This window comes from Cervus elaphus, chromosome 5 (assembly GCF_910594005.1).
Source record: "Cervus elaphus chromosome 5, mCerEla1.1, whole genome shotgun sequence".
Classification (NCBI taxonomy): Eukaryota; Metazoa; Chordata; class Mammalia; order Artiodactyla; family Cervidae; genus Cervus; species Cervus elaphus.
In genome coordinates, this window is record NC_057819.1 from 979,022 (window position 1) to 997,786 (window position 18,765).

The 18,765-nt window shown below is 59.0% G+C and overlaps 1 protein-coding gene across 1 annotated transcript in view; it reads left to right on the forward strand.

Moving 5' to 3' along the window:
* The window catches only part of PI4KA (phosphatidylinositol 4-kinase alpha), a 61,757-nt gene that overhangs the window by 7,897 nt on the left and 35,095 nt on the right, over positions 1 to 18,765 (forward strand). Inside the window, exons 2-19 of the mRNA XM_043901104.1 lie at positions 2,486 to 2,602; positions 3,587 to 3,680; positions 5,680 to 5,768; positions 7,405 to 7,477; positions 8,015 to 8,274; positions 8,699 to 8,765; positions 10,586 to 10,734; positions 11,251 to 11,316; positions 11,781 to 11,877; positions 12,609 to 12,800; positions 13,136 to 13,236; positions 13,764 to 13,893; positions 15,040 to 15,172; positions 15,934 to 16,029; positions 16,376 to 16,559; positions 17,059 to 17,162; positions 17,873 to 18,041; positions 18,484 to 18,534. Coding sequence (XP_043757039.1) covers positions 2,486 to 2,602; positions 3,587 to 3,680; positions 5,680 to 5,768; positions 7,405 to 7,477; positions 8,015 to 8,274; positions 8,699 to 8,765; positions 10,586 to 10,734; positions 11,251 to 11,316; positions 11,781 to 11,877; positions 12,609 to 12,800; positions 13,136 to 13,236; positions 13,764 to 13,893; positions 15,040 to 15,172; positions 15,934 to 16,029; positions 16,376 to 16,559; positions 17,059 to 17,162; positions 17,873 to 18,041; positions 18,484 to 18,534 — 2,172 coding nt within the window. The remainder of the gene's footprint in view (positions 1 to 2,485; positions 2,603 to 3,586; positions 3,681 to 5,679; positions 5,769 to 7,404; positions 7,478 to 8,014; positions 8,275 to 8,698; positions 8,766 to 10,585; positions 10,735 to 11,250; positions 11,317 to 11,780; positions 11,878 to 12,608; positions 12,801 to 13,135; positions 13,237 to 13,763; positions 13,894 to 15,039; positions 15,173 to 15,933; positions 16,030 to 16,375; positions 16,560 to 17,058; positions 17,163 to 17,872; positions 18,042 to 18,483; positions 18,535 to 18,765) is intronic.

The window sequence follows — 18,765 nt, forward strand, 5'->3', positions numbered from 1 at the left end:
AAGGAAAACCCTGCCAGTGGCGTTCCACTGTAAGTTCTCAGAGGAGGAGGAGGAGAGGCTCTCCGCTAACTCCCTGCAGGGAGAGGCAGCCTCTTACACGACCTCTCCATCTCCTGGTTTGTCGCCTGCCTGCAGTGAGGGCAGGGCTGGGTCCAGGGTTCACTGCCCGCTGAGCAGAGGGGCAGTGGGTCAGAGGCGCGCTGCCCCCAGCCGCCCTCACGGGGCAGGCGCTGAGCCCGCGACGACTGTGCTTCAGGGCCTGGTCCTGCCGGGTCGCCGCGCAGACGGGAGGCTGAGGCTCCGCACTCGCCGGTGACTCTGGGTCCAACTCCAAAGTCCACATGCGTCCGGCTTCCGCAATCCTTACCCTGCCCCCCAAGGAGCCTGCGGGGACAGAGGACGGGCTGGGAGCGCGGGTGTTGAGAAGCTCGGGCTCGGCGGCGTTGGCGTGCGGTCCTCTCCATGTGTGGTCAGGAGGCCTGGCCAGTGGCGCCGCGCTCCTGAGCCCTGCTCTGCCCTGCAGCCCCCGGCCCCCCCGGGCTGTGCTGGGTGGGGCAGGTCCTGGGTCAGCGCAAGGCTCTGTCAGCTCTGGGCCTCCGTGGCTCCCTCCCTTGCTGCCCGTCGCGGGGGCTCTTCTGCCTGAGCGTTTACTCACACAGGGCAGATTCCCCTCTTGTGTGTATTTTAATTTTAACCTCCTGGACGTGCTTCCTGATTACACAAGGACTGTTTTCCTTTAGAACATATTTTGGCAACTATATAAAAAAATGAAGAAACGTAACACCTCTAGTTAGCCTGTCTTTCAGAAGTATTGACGCTGATTTTTGTTTCTGACCCCAGCGTGCAGCTTTCAGAATCTTAGTTCCCGGACCAGGGATTGAACCCGGGCCCTAGCAGTGAAAGCGCAGAGTTCTAACCAATGGACTGCCAAGGAATCCCTTGATATATTTTCTTCCCGCACTTTTTCTGTATATAATTCAGATCTTCCCTTCCGTGAGCTTCTAGAACATTTAGAGCATTGTTCCGTGCCATTGCGTATTGATAACAAAAATGCCATTGTTAATGTCTGTGGTATTAGGTTAAATTTTACAAAAGCATTGTTTTTGTAGATCAAAGGCGTTTGCGTATCAGCAGTTTTATAGGGTTTAACCTAATATTTGATCAAATGGTTGATCATGATATTCTTATAGTGTTTTAGATTGTTTCAGATCTTCAGTTAGTAAACACAACACTGGGGTGAAAGCATTTTACATAATTTTTGCCAGTGTCCATAAAGCAAGCCGAGCGCCGAAGAATTGGTGCTTCTGAACTGTGGTGTTGGAGAAGACTCTTGAGAGTCCCTTGGACTGCAAGGAGATCCAACCAGTCCATCCTAAAGGAGATCAGTCCTGGGTGTTCATTGGAAGGACTGATGCTGAAGCTGAAACTCCAATACTTTGGCCACCTGATGCGAAGAGCTGACTCATTGGAAAAGACCCTGATGCTGGGAAAGATTGAGGGCAGGAGGAGAAGAGGACGACAGAGGATGAGATGGTTCGATGGCATCACCGACTCGATGGACATGGGTTTGGGTGGACTCTGGGAGTTGGTGATGGACAGGGAGGCCTGGCGTGCTGTGGTTCACGGGGTCACAGAGAGTCAGACACGACTGAGCAACTGAACTGAACTTGCCAGTTTCAATTTGTCCCCTTTTAAAATCTTAAGGGAGCAAAACTACTTTCTATAAAAAGCCGTCAGTGGTAATTGACTGATGCATTTTCAGGGCAAACGCCAAGCACTGGGTTCAGTTTCCTTTGCCCGTAAAATGTCCTGGCAGACCCTGTGAACATCAGTGAGGGCTTCTCATCACATCCATGGGTTGCAACGTTAGGGCCTCCTGGTGCGCCTTCAGAGCTTCCTCTGCAGAGATTTTCAGGATTGGCGTCCCCTATTTTCCTTCTCATACTGAATCCCGATTTTTGGTTCTTTGATGACCCTTCCTGTTGGTCTGTGCTGACAGTCCCCCAGTGTTTTCATCTGCTCCGTTAACTGCTGACTGTGCACCCGCTGCCCTCCACCTGCCACCAGGGCACGTCCAGCAGCGGCGGGTACTGTTTGCTGAGTATCTGCCGTGTGCCCCGTCCCGTCCCAAGCGCTGTACACAGCTTGGAGTTTAAAGCGCCTCGGGTGGAGGTGGGATGCCCGCGGCTCTGTCACCTGCTCACGGGCAGCCCTGGGCAGCAGGGAGCCAGGCTGCCCCGACACCGGGGGCGGACCTCGGCCATCGTGCATCACTGCCGCAGGCACGGCCGCTCAGCGCTCAGCCCAGGTCCTCAGAGGGCATGTGCGCCGTCATTTCAGAGGCTGGAGGTGTGCTTGCTGTCATCCTCAGATTGGGGGAAAGTGACCTGTTAGTTGTAGAGACTCACAGGTCTTTTCAGTACTGGTCCATTCTGAAATTGGGTTTATGTATTTTTAATCCATGGTTTTTTGTCTCCTTTTCTAGGTCCAAAAGCTGCTTTGTATGTGCCCAGTAGATTTCCATGGGATCTTCCAGCTGGACGAGAGACGGAGAGACGCGGTGATCGCGTTGGGCATCTTTCTCATTGAATCTGACCTACAGGTGAGCCTTTGCGAAGTGAAGTGTTTTTGAGTGCAGAAGACAGTGCAGTTAGGCTTTAAGTTTGTACCCACTGTATTCAGCTAGATCAGAGCAGGAGGGTGGGGCAGCTGGACGGGTGGGAACGAGACCCCTTCATGGACGCGTCCTCGGGGAGGTGTGGTGTGGTCTCACCGGGGTGAACTGGTGCTCTGGGAGGGGACTTGGGTTTTGCCTCAACAGAACGCTGCCGAGTCAGAAGCAGAGAAGCCATTTTTTTCCCTTTCCAAAGGACAGTGCTCTTTGAGATAATTGTGCTGTCTTTTTCAAAACTATGATGGATATTAATTAAGTCTTAGAGCATGTGTTAATGTGCCTTTTAAAGGTGATTTAAAAACCTGTGGCAGAATTTGCAGCCATGTTTTCAAAACCACAGTTTTCTCAGCATCTCAGGACGTCTGATGGTGCCCCCTTCTTCGGAATTAGGCTTGTTTGATCCTTCCGCAGGAGACCACCAAGAGAGCCCATGGGGGGAGGTTATGAACTGACTCCCTGCTGATGGGGTATTTTGGAAACTAGGGGAGAGTGAATTTTTCACTGGCTATTGCTGGCTGTCAAGTCTCGTGCCCCGTTTGAGAGGAGCAGAAGGAAGCGTGTGGGAGGACGTTTAGGGGAGGAGGGAGGAGCACGAGGCCGAAAGCAGCCGCGGCAGCCCCATGTCTGAAAGCGTCTCTCTCCCAGAGGGTCTGGTCCTGAGGCCCGGCTGCGGGGCTGGGGCCTCTGAGCGCCTGTCAGGGAGCCACTCTGGATGTGTGCACACGTGCCTTCTGCTGGGCGCCAGAGCCGGCAGGACCCAGGGCGGCAGGGGGCAGGCGTCGGCCCTCCTGCGGGCTGCCGTGTGCATGCCCCGCTCTGAGACGAGGGTGTGGGCGCACTTGGCTCTGGGCTCAGTCTGTGCTCAGAAGCCGTGTATTTAATCACATGTGAGCTTTTTGTTTTCTCTTTAAGCACAAAGACTCGGTGGTTCCTTACCTCCTCCGACTTCTTAAAGGTCTTCCGAAAGTGTATTGGGTAGAAGAGAGCACGGCTCGGAAGGGCAGAGGTAACTTGGCTTCGTGTTCCCCGGGGCACAGGGAGCGTCTGCGTGCTCCGTGTCTGTGAGATCAGGGGTGTGGTCACTAGCGCAGCAGCCGGATGCCTGCAGCACCGCAGTGCCCCGGAGCCCCACGCAGGGCAGGCCGAGTGGAACCACGGGGACCCTCAGGAATTCTGGTCACATCCCCCTGGCCAGCAGTGGGTCCCTGGCTGTCCCCAAGCCAGCTGTCACCCTGCAGTCAGGTCAGTTTTCCAGAGGCCTGGTGGCTGCTCAGAAAAAAGGACTAGACCACAGTGTCCACTCTCAGTAGTCTCATCGCTTCGTCGATATTTTCCATTGCATTTCCAATGCATTTCCATTGACCCCTGCATCTATAGAAATGGACTAAATTCGTGTGTTTCTGTCTAGCTGGTATTTGATTTTGAAATCTCTTCAAAGACAAAGAGAAAGTGAGATAATCTCCCCTCTTCCCTCCACTGCCCCCTCCTCCCTTCCTCCCTCCTCCCTCCCGTCCCTCCTGAAACCTTTACACAGGCCCACGACATGCCAGGCATTGTGCTAAATGCTTAGAACACTCATGACGTTTCCTCTAAAGTCAGCTTGGGAGATCTCCAGTATTTCAGAGTTCATGACCCGTCAGACTGAAGTTTCCTTGTAATCTCTGTCTGAGGTCTGAGGCCCCCACCTTCAGATCTCACTGGGGCTTGATGCCTGCAGAAAGGCCCCATCCTCTCTCTCGGTGGCGTGGCCTGAATTTGTTAGGTGGGCACATCTGCTGGAGCCTGTGCTGTCCTCAGGCACCGCCTATGTGTGTCTGCCCGGGCTCCTCCTGCCCTTTGGTTTTTTGGCATCGCTGGTGGCTGGTGTCAGCCTAAAGCTGACAGACTCTAGATCATGCAAATGTCCTAGAATTTGAAAGACTACCTGTGTGCACCATTGTTGTCTAATCTGGGGAGAAGCAGAGCCCTAGAAAATGTTGATCCTACTTTATTTCAAAACAGATATCACTTTTGTACACATGGACTCACATGAAGTTTTGAGCATTATTGAAAGATCGTTGGGGTTGTATAAGTACCCGATTACTGGGTGACACCTCAGCCTCCCAGTTTCTATTCCGGCTGTGTCGCTCAGCTTTGATACGCTCCAGAGCAGCAGCTCCTCCAGGGCCGTCCCTGGACCAGCAGCTTCAGTTCCAGCCCCTGCGTTGGAGCTACCAAGTTAGGACTCTGGGGCCAGGGAGTAGACAGACCACTTCAACAAGCCCTCCCGGGGGTTCCAGCCACACCCATGCTTGAGAAGGACCTAGAGTTGTGTGTCTGGATCACATGTGGAGAGGTAGGCACGTAGCAGGTGGCTGCCGCATGTGTGTGTCTTTGAGTTGGTGCTCAGCATCCAGCGCTGGTTGCATATTCAGTAGGGGCCCGGCCTCCACGGCGGCAGGTCTGGCCCCTCGGTGCCAGTGACAGAACTGCCGCTGGCCTTTCAGTCCTCTGGGTGCAGAGCTTCCTTCCTGACCTGAGGCCCTGCTCCTGAGAAGCTCCCTCCTGGCAGGCTGAGTCGGGGAAGGGCCTGAGCACCTGCAAGGAGCAGAGCGCATTTCTCGATGCCCCTTTTAGCATCGTAGATTTTCTCCATCCATCAGAAGAAGAGAGAAATAAACATTAACTCAGTTTCAAGTGATAGTGATTGGTATTTGAAAATCAGCCTCCATGAGACATGTCCCATACACTCAAGACCGAGTTCCCAGTTTCCTGTAGGTTGGAAATAAAGCATGGAGTCTGTTGTGGTAAAAGGCTCTGTGATCTCAGACTATAAATGGGCTCAGGAAGCATCTAGTTTCTTGAACTGAAACATTTTGTTACAAGGAAGGCAGGGGTGTTTCTCAGGTAACATGCTGGGCCCTACCCCGTTGAGGGCAACCTCCGCAGGGAGCAGGTGCTTGACAGCGTGTGAGGGGGAGCAGCCGGGCGGGGTGATGGCGGGACTCCTGTCTCTCTGCCTCCAGGTACCCTCCCGGTGGCCGAGAGCTTCAGCTTCTGCTTGGTCACTCTGCTGTCTGACGTGGCCTACAGGGACCCTTCCCTGAGGGGTGAGGTAAGTGTCCAGTGACCTGGTGTGCCTCCCTGTATGCGCAGAGCCCCACAGTGAGGACGGGGCGAGAAACAAGGTCGCTGGGTTGTTCATGCTGACTTACGGCACACGATTGATAACACAGCTGAGAAACGTGGAGTTCTGCTTGCAGGGCTGTCCCCCACTGACCTCCTGGGTCTGGTTTGGTCTGCTTTCCCGGCTGCCCTGTGGAGTGAGAGGCCATGTGTCCCGCTGCCTCCATGCTGGGGACCAAAGGGGTTCATACAAGAGAAGCACTTCTTTCTAGGAAGCGGGAGCCGTTTGTTCCTTTAAATGCCCCAGTTCTTTTCCTTTTAGTTTATTTTGTTGGAAATGCTGCTTCAATGTATTTCATACTCTCTCCTTCTAAAGAGGAGGACGGCGGTGACAAGGTTCGTCTTAACCAGATCTGCGACTTACAGAGTCGGTCTCCCGGCGCGACTGACCTCAGGCCCTGCCGGGGAGCCTGGGTCTGCCTGTGCGCCAGCGCTCCCAGCTGGCTGCTGCCTGTCAGTCCCCGTGTCTTTTCAGTTTTAAAATCTCTCTCCTTACTATTGCACTGTGAATGCGCTTGTCCCTATTTCTGCCGTTATGTTGGTCTCCACCCTTCTTTCCTAGTTGAGGTTCTTTATTGTGGATTGGCTAAACAGGTAATGAAATAGGTTAGAATCACGTGTTGTTATTTAAAACGTTAACAGGGCTTTTCTATCAGTAACACCCACTGAAATAGAGAAGCCACCACAGAAGACGGTGACATAACTTTAATACATGAAATGGACAAAGCATTGCTTTTCACATCCTCACGGTTTCCATGTCATTTGATAAAACGTGAGCTACAGCCCAGTTGCCTCAGGCCGGCTTCATCCTCTGCCTGGATTCCCTGCGACGACGGGTAGTGAGGGGGCGAGAGGGGCTCGGCCTGGTGCTCTTCCTCAGGTCCGGGACTGCCCACTGCTGACACCCTGGGTCAGCGGTGTGGCCGAGGGCAGGGCTCGAGGACTGGCAGGACCAGTGGGGGATGGAGACCTGAGCCACACAATGTAGACAGTCCAAGCTGGGAACTGAGGACCCGCCTGACGGACTGAGCCTGCGCCCTGAACTTTCGTGGGGCTCGGTGACGGGCCGAAGAGACTGACCCCTCGGCGGTGGGGGACACAGCCTGGGGCAGCAGGTGTGGGAGACGCTGACAGAGTTCACTCTGTGAGCCTTTCGGGCCAGCAGCATGAAGGGGCTGGAGAGCCAGTGTCCCGTCCCTGGACGTCCGGAGTCCAGCTGAGCCTGGCGATGACCCAGGGCGGTCCCGGCTCCCCTGGCGTAGCAGTGAGAGACCATTCCTGACACTCTGGACTCCAGTGAAGTCAGGCCAGCCATCAGCAAGGCTGCGAATAGTAGGAATGGACCGGAAGAACCAAGGGTGCTGAGCCGTGAGGGGAGCCGGCCGGGAAGAGGGCCGTGTTCCCCAAGGTGCTGCCCTCCTCCGCAGAGCTCCTGTGTGGGGGGCTTGGTCAGGTGCGAGGTGGGACGCGAGGCCGTCCCAAGCTGCCTCTAGTTCTGAGTTAACTGTGACGTTGACCCGATTTTGTGGGCGACTTTGTGTTTCCTGTCTCCTCGCCTCTTCCAGATACTAGAGGCGCTGTTGCAGGTTTTGCACGTGCTTTTGGGAATGTGCCAGGCCCTAGAGATTCAAGAGAAAGGTATGGTTTCTTTAATGGCGTTGTGGTTATCCTTTCCCTGGCATTTCCCAGTCTTCAGAGTTCCTCTTTGAGACCAGTGCACCTGTGGACATTACCTCGGTTGCTTGTGGGCCGAGAGGCGGGGTGTGGGGAGGAGGGGTGCGCTGGGGGCGGATCGTGAGCGCAGCTGTCCTGCCTGAGTGCCAGGCCCCTCCCTCACCCTCGGGGGGCTCAGTTTCCTCCCCGTAGCCTGTTTGAAGGTCCTTTTCCTTCTGGTGGGAAGCTGTCTACCTGCTCCCAGCAGGACTGGCTACACTGGTGCAGGCCTGGGGGCAAAAGCCTGTCGGATGGCATGACTGAGGGCTGACGAGAGCTGAGCGTGCTCAGACACCCCGCCACGGGCCGTGCCTGCCGCTGGGCTGTGGGCGGGTTGAAAAGGTCAGCGCCAGGCTGGGCGCTGTTGCCAGGCTGTTCGGGCCCTTGGATTTGCGGTTGCGGGGTGGGGAGGCGAGGGCCCAGGTGTCCCGGGATGCCGCTACGGTCTCCCTTGTCTTCCAGAGTACCTCTGCAAGCACGCAGTCCCATGCCTGCTGGGAATCGCACGCGCTTTCGGGCGGCACAGCAGCTCAGAGGAGTCGCTCCTGTCCAGGCTCTTCCCCAGAGCGCCCCCGCACGCACCCCGCGTCCCTGAGGAGCTGGAAGGCGTGCGCAGGCGGTCCTTCAACGACTTCCGCTCCATCCTCCCCAGCAGCCTGCTCACCGTGTGTCAGGAGGGCACCCTGAAGAGGAAGGCCAGCAGCGTGTCCAGCATATCGCAGGTGGGCTGCACCCCCGGACGGCTGGGGCCCTGGGCTAGTGAGGGCCCCCGCCATGGTTCGAGGGGACTCAGAGGCTCCCGCTGGAGTTCTCTGCAGGGCCGCGGCTGCCGCATCCTTTCTGAGATACACACGTGAGTCATCTCCGGGCGTGAGGCTCTTGTTCCCTAGCCGTTGGGTACACCTCTGTTCTGAGCAGGAGACAGCTGATGCCCCTAGGAAACATGTAACTGATGCGTGGAGAAAGCCAGGGAATAACAGGAGCCTGGCTCAGTCAGCAGGCACAGAAGGTGTGATGAGACCCAACGCACACAATCACAGCAGCGAGCCGTAGCCCTGGGGCTTCAGGGAGGAGGGGTGCTGAACGAGGCAGCAGACGGAACTTCGTCTGCCCGAGGTCTGACTGCCTTTCTGGTCTGTGTTTCAGGTCAGCCCTGAGCGTGGGGCGCCCCCTCCCGGCTCCCCCGGAGGATCTGCCTTTCACTGCCTCGAAGGTGGGCTTCGCCCTTCTGCGGAGCACGCGGGCCGCGCCGGGCCAGGTCCCAGGCCCTCCCGCGGTGTGCGGGTGGCATGCAGCTCAGCTCCAGGCTTACAGGGCACTCGTTTTCTGTTCCTGATTAAGCTTGCTACACTTGAATCTAAAAATATGTCAAACATAGAGACAAGTGCTGAAAGTACCACAGAGCACCCCTGTGCTGGCCATCCGAGTGTCAGCGCGTGCACCTGCGGGGGTGGCGGCTTTCAGGTGAAAGCGGTGGCGGCAGGTCCTCCTCTGGTTTCTTTTCATTTAAAGTCGTTAAGCACCGAGATAATATTAAGGCACATAGTAATGAGACTGGGTGAAACCTTATTTTAGTGAGGAACAGTTTCTGTGGAACTTGCTGTCCACAAAGGACTCTCAGGTAATTTACCAGATGTGGTCGTCTGCCAGCCTGCAGCACGTCAGACACGTGTTGGGCAGCCTGCAGCTTCGCCTCCAGGAGACTGAGACAGGGTCGGGTGGGCCGCAGGAGTGCACGCCTTGGAGCCCCACGTTCTACTGTCAGATGATGCTCACCGCTCAGAGAGCCTTCCTCGGGCATCTCGAGACGTGTGGGGGATTTGTTTTAAAAAAGCAGAGGTGTGACTGAACGCAGATAGATGTGGACAGTGTGGGTACAGTATCTCTTGGCTGTGAGAGGATGTAGCATGTTACAGTCCGAGTGTGCACACGTGAAGGCCAGGCTAACCACTCATAACCCGCTGGAGAGAGCCCCCGTCCACACACACCCCTGAGGGCCCTTGGCTTGGGAACCTGAGCTCAGGACCGTCCCCATCATGGCTGGTGCCAGGCCTGAGGGAGACAACCACTCCTGCCCTTGCTCACACACTCCCCGCTCCCTGATTGTCCAGGCCCTCTCCCAGGCACCACAAGAATTTATTTTTAAGAAGCATTTCTTAAAAGTACAAATCTGATCATTTCTTTCCTTGCTTAAAAGCTTTCGGTGACCTTGCTGCATAAATGTCAAATCCTAGCCCCTTGGTCCCTGGAGCTCCCGCCTCCTGTTTCCATGTCTGCCCCCTCGCTGCCCCCGCCACACGGCTTCATCCTCGAATTGTGCCGTGTGTCTGGGAGGCGCCCTCTGTCACAGGTTGCTGGCCTCCCTGTGTGACTGGCATTATTTTTTACAGTGAACTGGCGTGTCCTTCAAGGGAAGGACCTGATGGTTCGCTGCACATGAACATGCTGAGGAGATGACCCTGGTCGGGCTGTGAGCTGTGCGTCTCCGCATGCGGGAGCAGAGGCCTCAGCAGCACCCAGCGCAGTGGGACTGGGGCCCCCACACTTGGCCCACAGAGCTGTTGCCTCCCCGCCTCCCACCCCGGTCGCCACCACCCTCTGCTCGCACATCTTCACGTTTCTAAAATTCCATGTATAAGTGGTATCCCATGGCATCTTTGACTTAATTGACTCTGAGAATCCCTAGGTCCATGCCTGTTGCTGCCAGTGGCATTATTTCATCCTTTGTATGGCTGAGTAGTGTCCACTCTGCATTCACAGCACATCTCTGTCTAGCATCGGACACTCAGGTTGCTTCTGTGTCCTGGCTGTTGGAAACAGTGTTCATGTGGAGACAGGGGCGTGTGTATCTTTTCAATTCATAATTCGGATATATGCCCAGGAGTGAGATTGCTGGATCGTATCAGCCTTTGTTTCTTAAGGGAAAGATGGAATTGGAGTGTCAGCATAAGCGTGGCCGATGCCTTTGGTGGGTGTTGCGAGCACGACCGGGTCGTGTGCCCCGAGACCCACTGTCTGCCTCTGTCCCGTCAGCCTCTTACTCGCCCGATGGGAGTGCCCCGGAGTCCGACTACTACTTCTCCGCCGTCAGCTCCAGCTTCTCTGTCTCTCCTCTCTTCAACGGCGTCACCTACAAGGAGTTCAGCATTCCCCTCGAGATGCTCCGGGAGCTCCTAAGCCTGGTGAGTGGAGCGAGGGGCGGGCGGCCTGCAGGCAGACACGGGGGCTGTAGCCGGCCGCAGCATGGCTCACCTGTGCCGATTAAAGAGAGGAGGCGCATGGCCTCAGGGTCCGTGTGGCACGTTCCCATCTCGCCCCTGCAGCAGCCACGTGGGGAGACGGCCACGAGGCCCCACACTAGAGGGGCCTTCAGGCAGAAGGTCAGTCTGGCCTAGAGCCTGGGCGCTTTCACCTCTGGACGTGGAAGCCTTGTGTCCGCAGTCCTGAGGGGGCCGCTTCCTTTTCTGTTTGTCTTCCGTCCCATCTGGGGTAGGAGAGAAGCGCCAGGTGCTGCAGGACTCAGGGCGTCTGTTGGGGGGGGGGGGGCGCGTAGGCGCTGGTGACGTGTGTGCTGCTGGGCTCTTGTTCCGCCCCATTTCTCACCGGGAGGCTGTGGCATGGTTTCGTGTCAGCAGGCTCTGCCCCTCCGTCTCCCACTGTGTTTGCGGGGGGCTCACCAGGCCTCAATTCCCTCGCAGGTGAAGAAGATCGTGGAGGAGCCTGTTCTCAAGTCCCTGGATGCCGTGGTCACCTGTGTGATCGAGGTGCGTCCTCTGAGGGCCTCCCGCCCAGGCCCCTGGCCGTGCCCCGGCCTGACCGCTGAGCAGTGGTCAGCGTGCCTGCCGCACAGGTGTGGGTCAGTCCTGGATTCCGACCTGGGCTCGACTCGACTCCATGTGGTCCTTGCCCCAGGTGCCTGCTGGGCCGCTGCTCAAGCTGGTGCACACCCCTCATGGGTGCAGGCACCGCAGGCCTCACCTGTGAGCGTGTGGCCTGTACCCGGCCGCCCCCTGTGAGCGTGTGGCCTGTGCCCGGCCGCCTCCCATCCTTAGCCTGTGCAGGACCGTAGCCCACAGCCGCTTACACAGTCAGGAGGTGTCACTGCCCAGAACCCTGGCAACGTTGGGTCAGCCTGCTTTTGCATCTCTGGGAGGCATCAGTGAAGGAGGGAGCAGAAGGTGACCCCAGCGACAGGCTGTGTGGGTCACAGCCATGCCCCTGCCCGCAGGCCAACCCCAGCGCCGACCTCTACTACAGCGCCTTCAGCGACCCACTGTACGTGGCCGTGTTCAGGATGCTGCGGGACACCCTGTACTACATGAGAGGTGAGGGCTGTGTCACCGCGTCCCGTCAGGGCGGCTGCTGTGCGTGTGGCCTCGCCGTCCCCTTCAGGCCCCTTTGTGCGCTTGAAACACAGCCTCCTCGGCTCTTCCCGGTGCTGAATGGGCTTCGTGACAACAGTGTTGACGACCACGTGGTGTCCAGTGGGCGTCTCTGCTCTCCTTAGCCACTTCCCCATCTGACCCCCAGCGCTCCTGGGAGCCGAGCCTCGTCGGGGCCGCAGCAAGGGTCAGGCTGTGGAGGACAGCGGGCACTGGCAGCTGGGCTGATCCCGAGCCCGCAGCCTCCCCGGCCAGGCTGCTGCCGGCCGCCATGGCTGGTCTGCTTGTGTCTGTGCTGCCTCTCAGGCCTCCTTGTCGTCCAGGCCTGGAGGACGCGCGCTGGGTCAGGCTGTGGGCTCCAGGTGCCTGCTGTGCAAGGGTCCGTCCTCGGCCGCGTCCAGGTTCCCACATGTGATAAAGGACCCCTTTTCAGGAAATATCATTGGAGTACTTCCTGTTAATGAGTCGGTTCTGGAGATGGCATGCCCCTTTGTGTCTCGTGTGTTCAGTGTCGACTGTTTTGCCAGCTTGGGACACAGCATGGCTCTCTCTTCTGTGGGAATGACTGATTCTTCAGTGTTGGGTGGCCTCCCTAGAAGCACAGGGGCCCACAGCAGCGCCCTCTCCTAGGGGTCTGTCTGGGGGCAGGCCTGAGTGTGTGCACCCTCCCACAGACCTGCCCACCTCCTTCGTGAAGGAGGTGCACGACTTCGTGCTGGAGCAGTTCAACAGCAGCCAGGGGGAGCTCCAGAAGATCCTGCATGACGCTGACCGGGCACACAGCGAACTGAGCCCCCTCAAGCTGCGCTGCCAGGCCAGCGCCGCCTGCGTGGACCTCATGGTCTGGGCAGTGAAGGATGAACAGGGTGCGTTCCCAGCCCCTGCTTCCCCTCTGCGGGGGTGGAGGGAGTGGGGCTTGAGTTAGGGGCCAAGGTCTACCCCCAGGAGGGTGGGGCCTGAGTTGGGCGGGGCCTGGCCCAGGAGGTATGGCAGGGCCTGAGTCAGAGGAGGGAGTGGGCACTTGGGATGAAGTGGTCTCCGAGGCAGGACGGGAGCAGGGAGCCACTCAGACTCTGAGGTGGAGCCACACAGAGTCCTGGGTTCGGGTTCCGTCATGGCCTGGGTGCGGTGCTTGGTGAAGGCGCCTGTGTGGCCAGTGGCGTCTGCTGAGGGTCCGCACTCGCCGGTGTTCTGAATTCAGGTGCAGAGAATCTGTGTGTTAAGCTGTCTGAGAAGCTGCAGTCCAAGACGTCTAGCAAGGTTATCATAGCGCACCTGCCGTTGCTCATCTGCTGTCTGCAGGTCCGTTGCTGGCCCTGGGGTGGGGCGGACTTCCGTCCGCAAGACGTTCTCACTGGGTCCAAGCCGAGGCCGGCACCAGCAGCCGGGTCTGAGCCGCTGTGTCTGGGAACTTAGCTCGAGCTTGCCGGGGACAGGGTCACTGCTCTGAGGCCACTGCTGACAGCTAGCGGGCTTTCTGTGAGCGGGGTCTAGGCACGGCCGGGTCCCACGTTGCGGAGGCTGCCCAGCTTGTGCGTTTCCAAGGTGGCAGATGTGAGCCTGCACCGTCGAGGTTCTGACTTATCCCAGTCCCCGTGATTCCCATCTGCCTACGTGGAAGTAACGTTCCCAGTGAGCCCTGTTTCCCCTAAGTAGCTCTGGAGGTGAAGGGGTTAGCAGGGAATCTCACCTTTGGGTGAAGGAGTCCCCACCACCCTGTCCTGTCATTATGCCTGGTGGCACGTGGACATGGGCCGACTCCAGTCATAGGGGTGTCTGAGGCGGTGAGCGCCTCCCCTGTGGCCCCTGACGGTCCCCGTGCGTTGCAGGGCCTGGGCCGCCTGTGCGAGCGGTTCCCGGTGGTGGTGCACTCCGTGACACCTTCCCTGCGCGACTTCCTGGTGGTCCCGTCCCCCGTGCTGGTGAAGCTGTATAAGTGCCACAGCCAGTACCACACAGGTAAGGGCCCCGCCCGGGGGAGGGGGCGGTGCCCCGCCTCCCTCCCGGGCTCATCCCCGCCGGCCCGCCTCCCAGGCATCGCCCTCCCCCGGGCCCCGCCTCCCGGACAGCGCCCTCCCCCAGGCCCCGCCTCCCAGACAGCGCCCTCCCCCAGGCCCCGCCTCCCAGACAGCGACCTCCCCCGGGCCCCGCCTCCCAGACAGCGACCTCCCCCGGGCCCCGCCTCCCAGACAGCTCCCTCCCCCGGGCCCCGCCTCCCAGACAGCTCCCTCCCCCGGGCCCCGCCTCCCAGACAGCTCCCTCCCCCGGGCCCCGCCTCCCAGACAGCTAACTCCCCCAGGCGCCGCTTCCCAGACAGCGCCCTCCCCCAGGCCCCGCCTCCCAGACATCTTCCCCGGGCCCCGCCTCCCAGGCATTGCCCTTCCCCGGGCCCCGCCTCCCAGACAGCTCCCTCCCCCGGGCCCCGCCTCCCAGACAGCTCCCTCCCCTGGGCCCCGCCTCCCAGACATATCCCTCCCCCGGGCCCCGCCTCCCAGACATCTACCCCGGGCCCCGCCTCCCAGACAGCTCCCTCCCCCGGGCCCCACCTCCCAGACAGCGCCCTCCCCCAGGCCCCGCCCTCCAAGACATATCCCTTCCCCGGGCCCCGCCTCCCAGACATCTCCCCCAGGTCCCGCCCTCCCGGGCCCTCCCTCCAGGCCCTCTCTGGCACCTCCTCTCCGGGCAGCCTGCAGTGTGAGTGCCCTGAGAATGTGGGCCCAGACCACATCTGCTGACCTGCAGTGAGTGAGGTTAATTAAGTGCCACTTGGTGGGCGTGTCCTCCTCTCCCTTCAGTCAGACTTCTGAGGGCCTTGCTCTCAGCCTCCCCACCTTCCCGGCACATGGCCCTGCCTCACTCCTTATTTAAGCTGGGATTGTTCTACATATTCATCACCTTGTAACCTAAGTGTGAGTCGTTGTAAACATTCCCATCATCCTTTCTGTTGTCTGACACACTGGGTTCTGAAACGCTGGGAAAAATCTTTTTAGAGTGATTCCCTTTATGACTAAAAACAATCCACATATGATTTCGATTTTGAATTTCAGACAAAATAATGAAAAGTAACATGCTCAACCAGACACACATTTGATTTTTCAATTTCAGTTGCCGGCAACGACATAAAAATCAGTGTAACCAACGAGCATGCAGAGTCGACCCTGAATGTGGCGTCGGGGAAGAGGAGCCAGCCGTCCATGTACGAACAGCTTCGGGACATTGCCATCGACAATGTCTGCAGGTGGGCGGCGGAGAGCCTGGCCACTCAGACTCTGTGGCCTGGGACCCAGACGTGGGGAGCGAGAGATGCCTGAAGGCCCCACGCTCCTGGGGGCTGCAAGAGTTCCTTCTAGAACACAGCATTTCTCCATGCAGTTCAAAATCCGATATGTAGCTGTAACATCCTTTTAACACTCTCTTGACGGTGACTTTTGTTAAGAAGCAGGAGGCTTGTTTTCTCACCTTTGTTTACTTATTATTTGTCTTCGGCTGTGCTGGTTCTCTGTTGCCGCGCTCTCTCTGGTGGCAGCAAGCACGGGCTCCTTTCTCGTTGCGGTGTGCAGGCTCCTCGTTGCAGTGGCTTCTCTTCCTGCGGAGCACAGCTTCAGTAGTTGTGGCTCGTGGGTTTACTTGCCCCACGGCCTGTGGGATCTTCCCAGACCAGGGATCGAACCTGCGGCCCCTCCATTGGCAGTCGGGTTCCTGACCACTAGACCCAGGAAGTCCTCAGGGAGTTTTAGATTGGAGTTGGGATGAGCATGGCATTCTGAAGGAAGCAGTTCAGGGCAGAACAGTGAAGTTATTATTTCCAACTGAGACATTTATCAAGTGGTGCGACATGAAGCCGTTGTTTAAATTCACTGTGTCTCGACATTCACTCACATTTCTGGGGGAAGTGCATTCAGAGCAGTTCTTTAAACCCTGCAAACCTGAGACAGAAAAACGAAACCCAAACCAGACGCAAGCACTCACCTGATTGTTGTGCTGCCTCACACTGCTCAGGTGCCTGAAGGCGGGCCTGACCGTGGACCCGGTGATCGTGGAAGCCTTTCTGGCCAGCCTCTCCAACCGGCTCTACATCTCCCAGGAGAGCGATAAGTATGCCCCATCCCTGGGGGATTGGGGTGTGGGGTGGGGCACGCAGTCCCGTGAGGCTCGGGGAGGCTGGTGTTCACACTCCTCTGCTGCTTTCTGGTCTAGCGTGGTGTCGGGTGTTGGGTCTGTCCCGCCGTGCCTGCTGAAGCCCACCTTGGAGTGCCCCCGGACGCGGTTCGGGCAGAGAGCTCTGCCTCCCTGCCTGGCGCCGGGGCTGGCGGGCCTCCGGCAGGCACCGTCGGGCGTGCGCTTCCTCTGAGGCCAAGGGCCCTGGGCTCCGGGCTCCCGGCTCCGTCTCCCGCCGCGTGCTGGAGCACCGCTCCCAGGTCACGTGTCCTGCCCTCTGCAGGGACGCGCACCTGATCCCCGACCACACCATCCGAGCCTTGGGGCACATCGCGGTGGCCCTGAGGGACACCCCGAAGGTCATGGAGCCCATTCTGCAGATCCTGCAGCAGAAGTTCTGCCAGCCGCCCTCCCCGCTTGACGTGCTCATCGTCGACCAGCTGGGCTGCCTGGTCATCGCCGGGAACGTAAGGGCCGCGGCCCCGCCTCGGGCTCCCCCACCCGCAGGGGCCTGCGAGCACAGGCCAGACCTGCTCCCCCGGGGTCACGTGCTCCCCAGCTCCCTGGCACCGGCTGCCGAGGTTTTCCCAAGTGAGAGAGCTCAGAGCAGTGGCTCCTAGATGACCAAGTGAAGCGGTTTGAACTGAGTTCTTGCTGACGTGACTAGACTGGAGTGGGAGCGGAAGCTGTGTGCGTGGAGGTTTGTGTGGGAGCGGAAGCTGTGTGCGTGGAGGTTTGTGTGGGAGCGGAAGCTGTGTGCGTGGAGGTTTGTGTGGGAGCGGAAGCTGTGTGCGTGGAGGTTTGTGTGGGAGCGGAAGCTGTGTGCGTGGAGGTTTGTGTAAAGCTGCAGGGGGTGGCCCTGGCGCAGTTGCAGGCCCCACGGCCCTGACTAACGGCGTGTTCCCTCTGGGTATCCGTGGAGGGCGCTCTTGGCGAGATGTGGTCACAGGTCCCTCTCTCTTCCAGCAATACATTTATCAGGAGGTTTGGAACCTCTTCCAGCAGATCAGTGTGAAGGCCAGCTCGGTCGTGTACTCAGCCACCAAGGACTACAAGGACCACGGCTACAGGTAAGCCTTCCCGCCTCATTGTCGCTCTCCATCCTTAGAAAGACACTCTGGGTCTTGTCCCTTAAATTAAAGCTACTTCTCACAAAAGCACCGCATGCTAGAGATCCACGCATCCCGGCAGGGATGGCCTGCACCCCGCCGCCCTCAGCGAGCACCTCCTTGCTCACACCCAGCCTACCCAATGCCCTGGGGGCACGGCGCCCCGCCTGGCCTGCCCATTGTCAGCCTGCCTATTGGGCAGCGGCCCCACAGTCTGCCCAGCCCAAGCCTGCGTGTCAGGCAGCTCTCACACCTCTCTGTGGTCAGGGCGGCACACCGGCGAGGGCTCCCGTGCCATCCTCGGAGGGGTCCTGAGCATGGGCACCGCAGCCTTGGGTGTGCGACGCCCGAGGACAGATGCTCCTCCTGTGTTTGATGGACCTCCTTTGGCTTGGGCAGGCCCAGGCAGGGTGGAGGGCAGGGCGGAGGTCCTCCTCACCCCTCCTCCCCCCGGGAGCGGGCGGCTGGGTGGTGTGATCTCAGCTCACTCAGCAGCTGTGTGTGTGCGCGTGGCACCGCGTGTGTCCCCACGACAGCCCTCGGCTCTGGGGCTGCTTGTCCGTGGGCTCGCTGCTGCCTCCACGGGAGCCCGGCCCCTGGACCCTGGGCTGGCCTGGCTGCACCTGCTCACCGCCTCCTGCTGCTGTCCGTCTGTCCCTTCGCTCACGCAGGCACTGCTCGCTGGCAGTGATCAACGCCCTGGCCAACATCGCGGCCAACATCCAGGACGAGCACCTGGTGGACGAGCTGCTCATGAACCTGCTGGAGCTGTTCGTGCAGCTGGGGCTGGAGGGCAAGCGGGCCAGCGAGCGGGCCAGCGAGAAGGGGCCCGCCCTCAAGGTAGGCACCGCGCCAGCCCCCGTTGGGAGAAGAGGCTGCCTCCTTCCGGGGGGCTGGTCGGGGGGCACCCTCCGGGCTGAGTGGGACAGAGAGGCGGTGGGAACAAAACGGGTGTCAGGTGGCCACAAGGCCTCTGGGGGGTGGCGTCCGAGGTGGGCACCTTCCAGGGGGACCAAGTGCTTTTCAGGCCTCACGTCTGTAACGGTGCAAGGTGTTTGTGCAGAGTTGCCACGGTTTGCATGTCCCATCCCCTGTGTGACGTTGACTGTGTCCCTTTTTTGACTGTAAGGTTAAGCATCTATACCTGTTTCCCTGTACGTGTCTTTCACTGTTTTGTTTAGAGGAAGGAGTTTCATTTCTCGCTGTGCTGTTTGGGGTTTTTCTATCTTTCTGTTTAATGAAAGAAATGGTGCTGGTCAGTGACCCGGCTCTGTCCCTCCAGGCCTCCAGCAGTGCGGGGAACCTGGGCGTGCTCATTCCCGTGATCGCCGTGGTGAGTACCTGCCCATCCGTGTCTCTGACGTGGCCGCGGCGCTCCCGCAGGTGCTGCCCAGGGTGCGTGTCCACCGTGGCCACGCAGCCTGGCTTGCTTTCTGCGTGCCCCCTGACCAGCTGAGCGGACCCAACGGCGTGTCCCTGGGTATGGGGTTCTGACCAGCTCTCCCTGTGTCCTGCCCGCCCTGGTGCTCCTGCGGCAAATGGGCCTGTGCCGCCTCCACCCGCC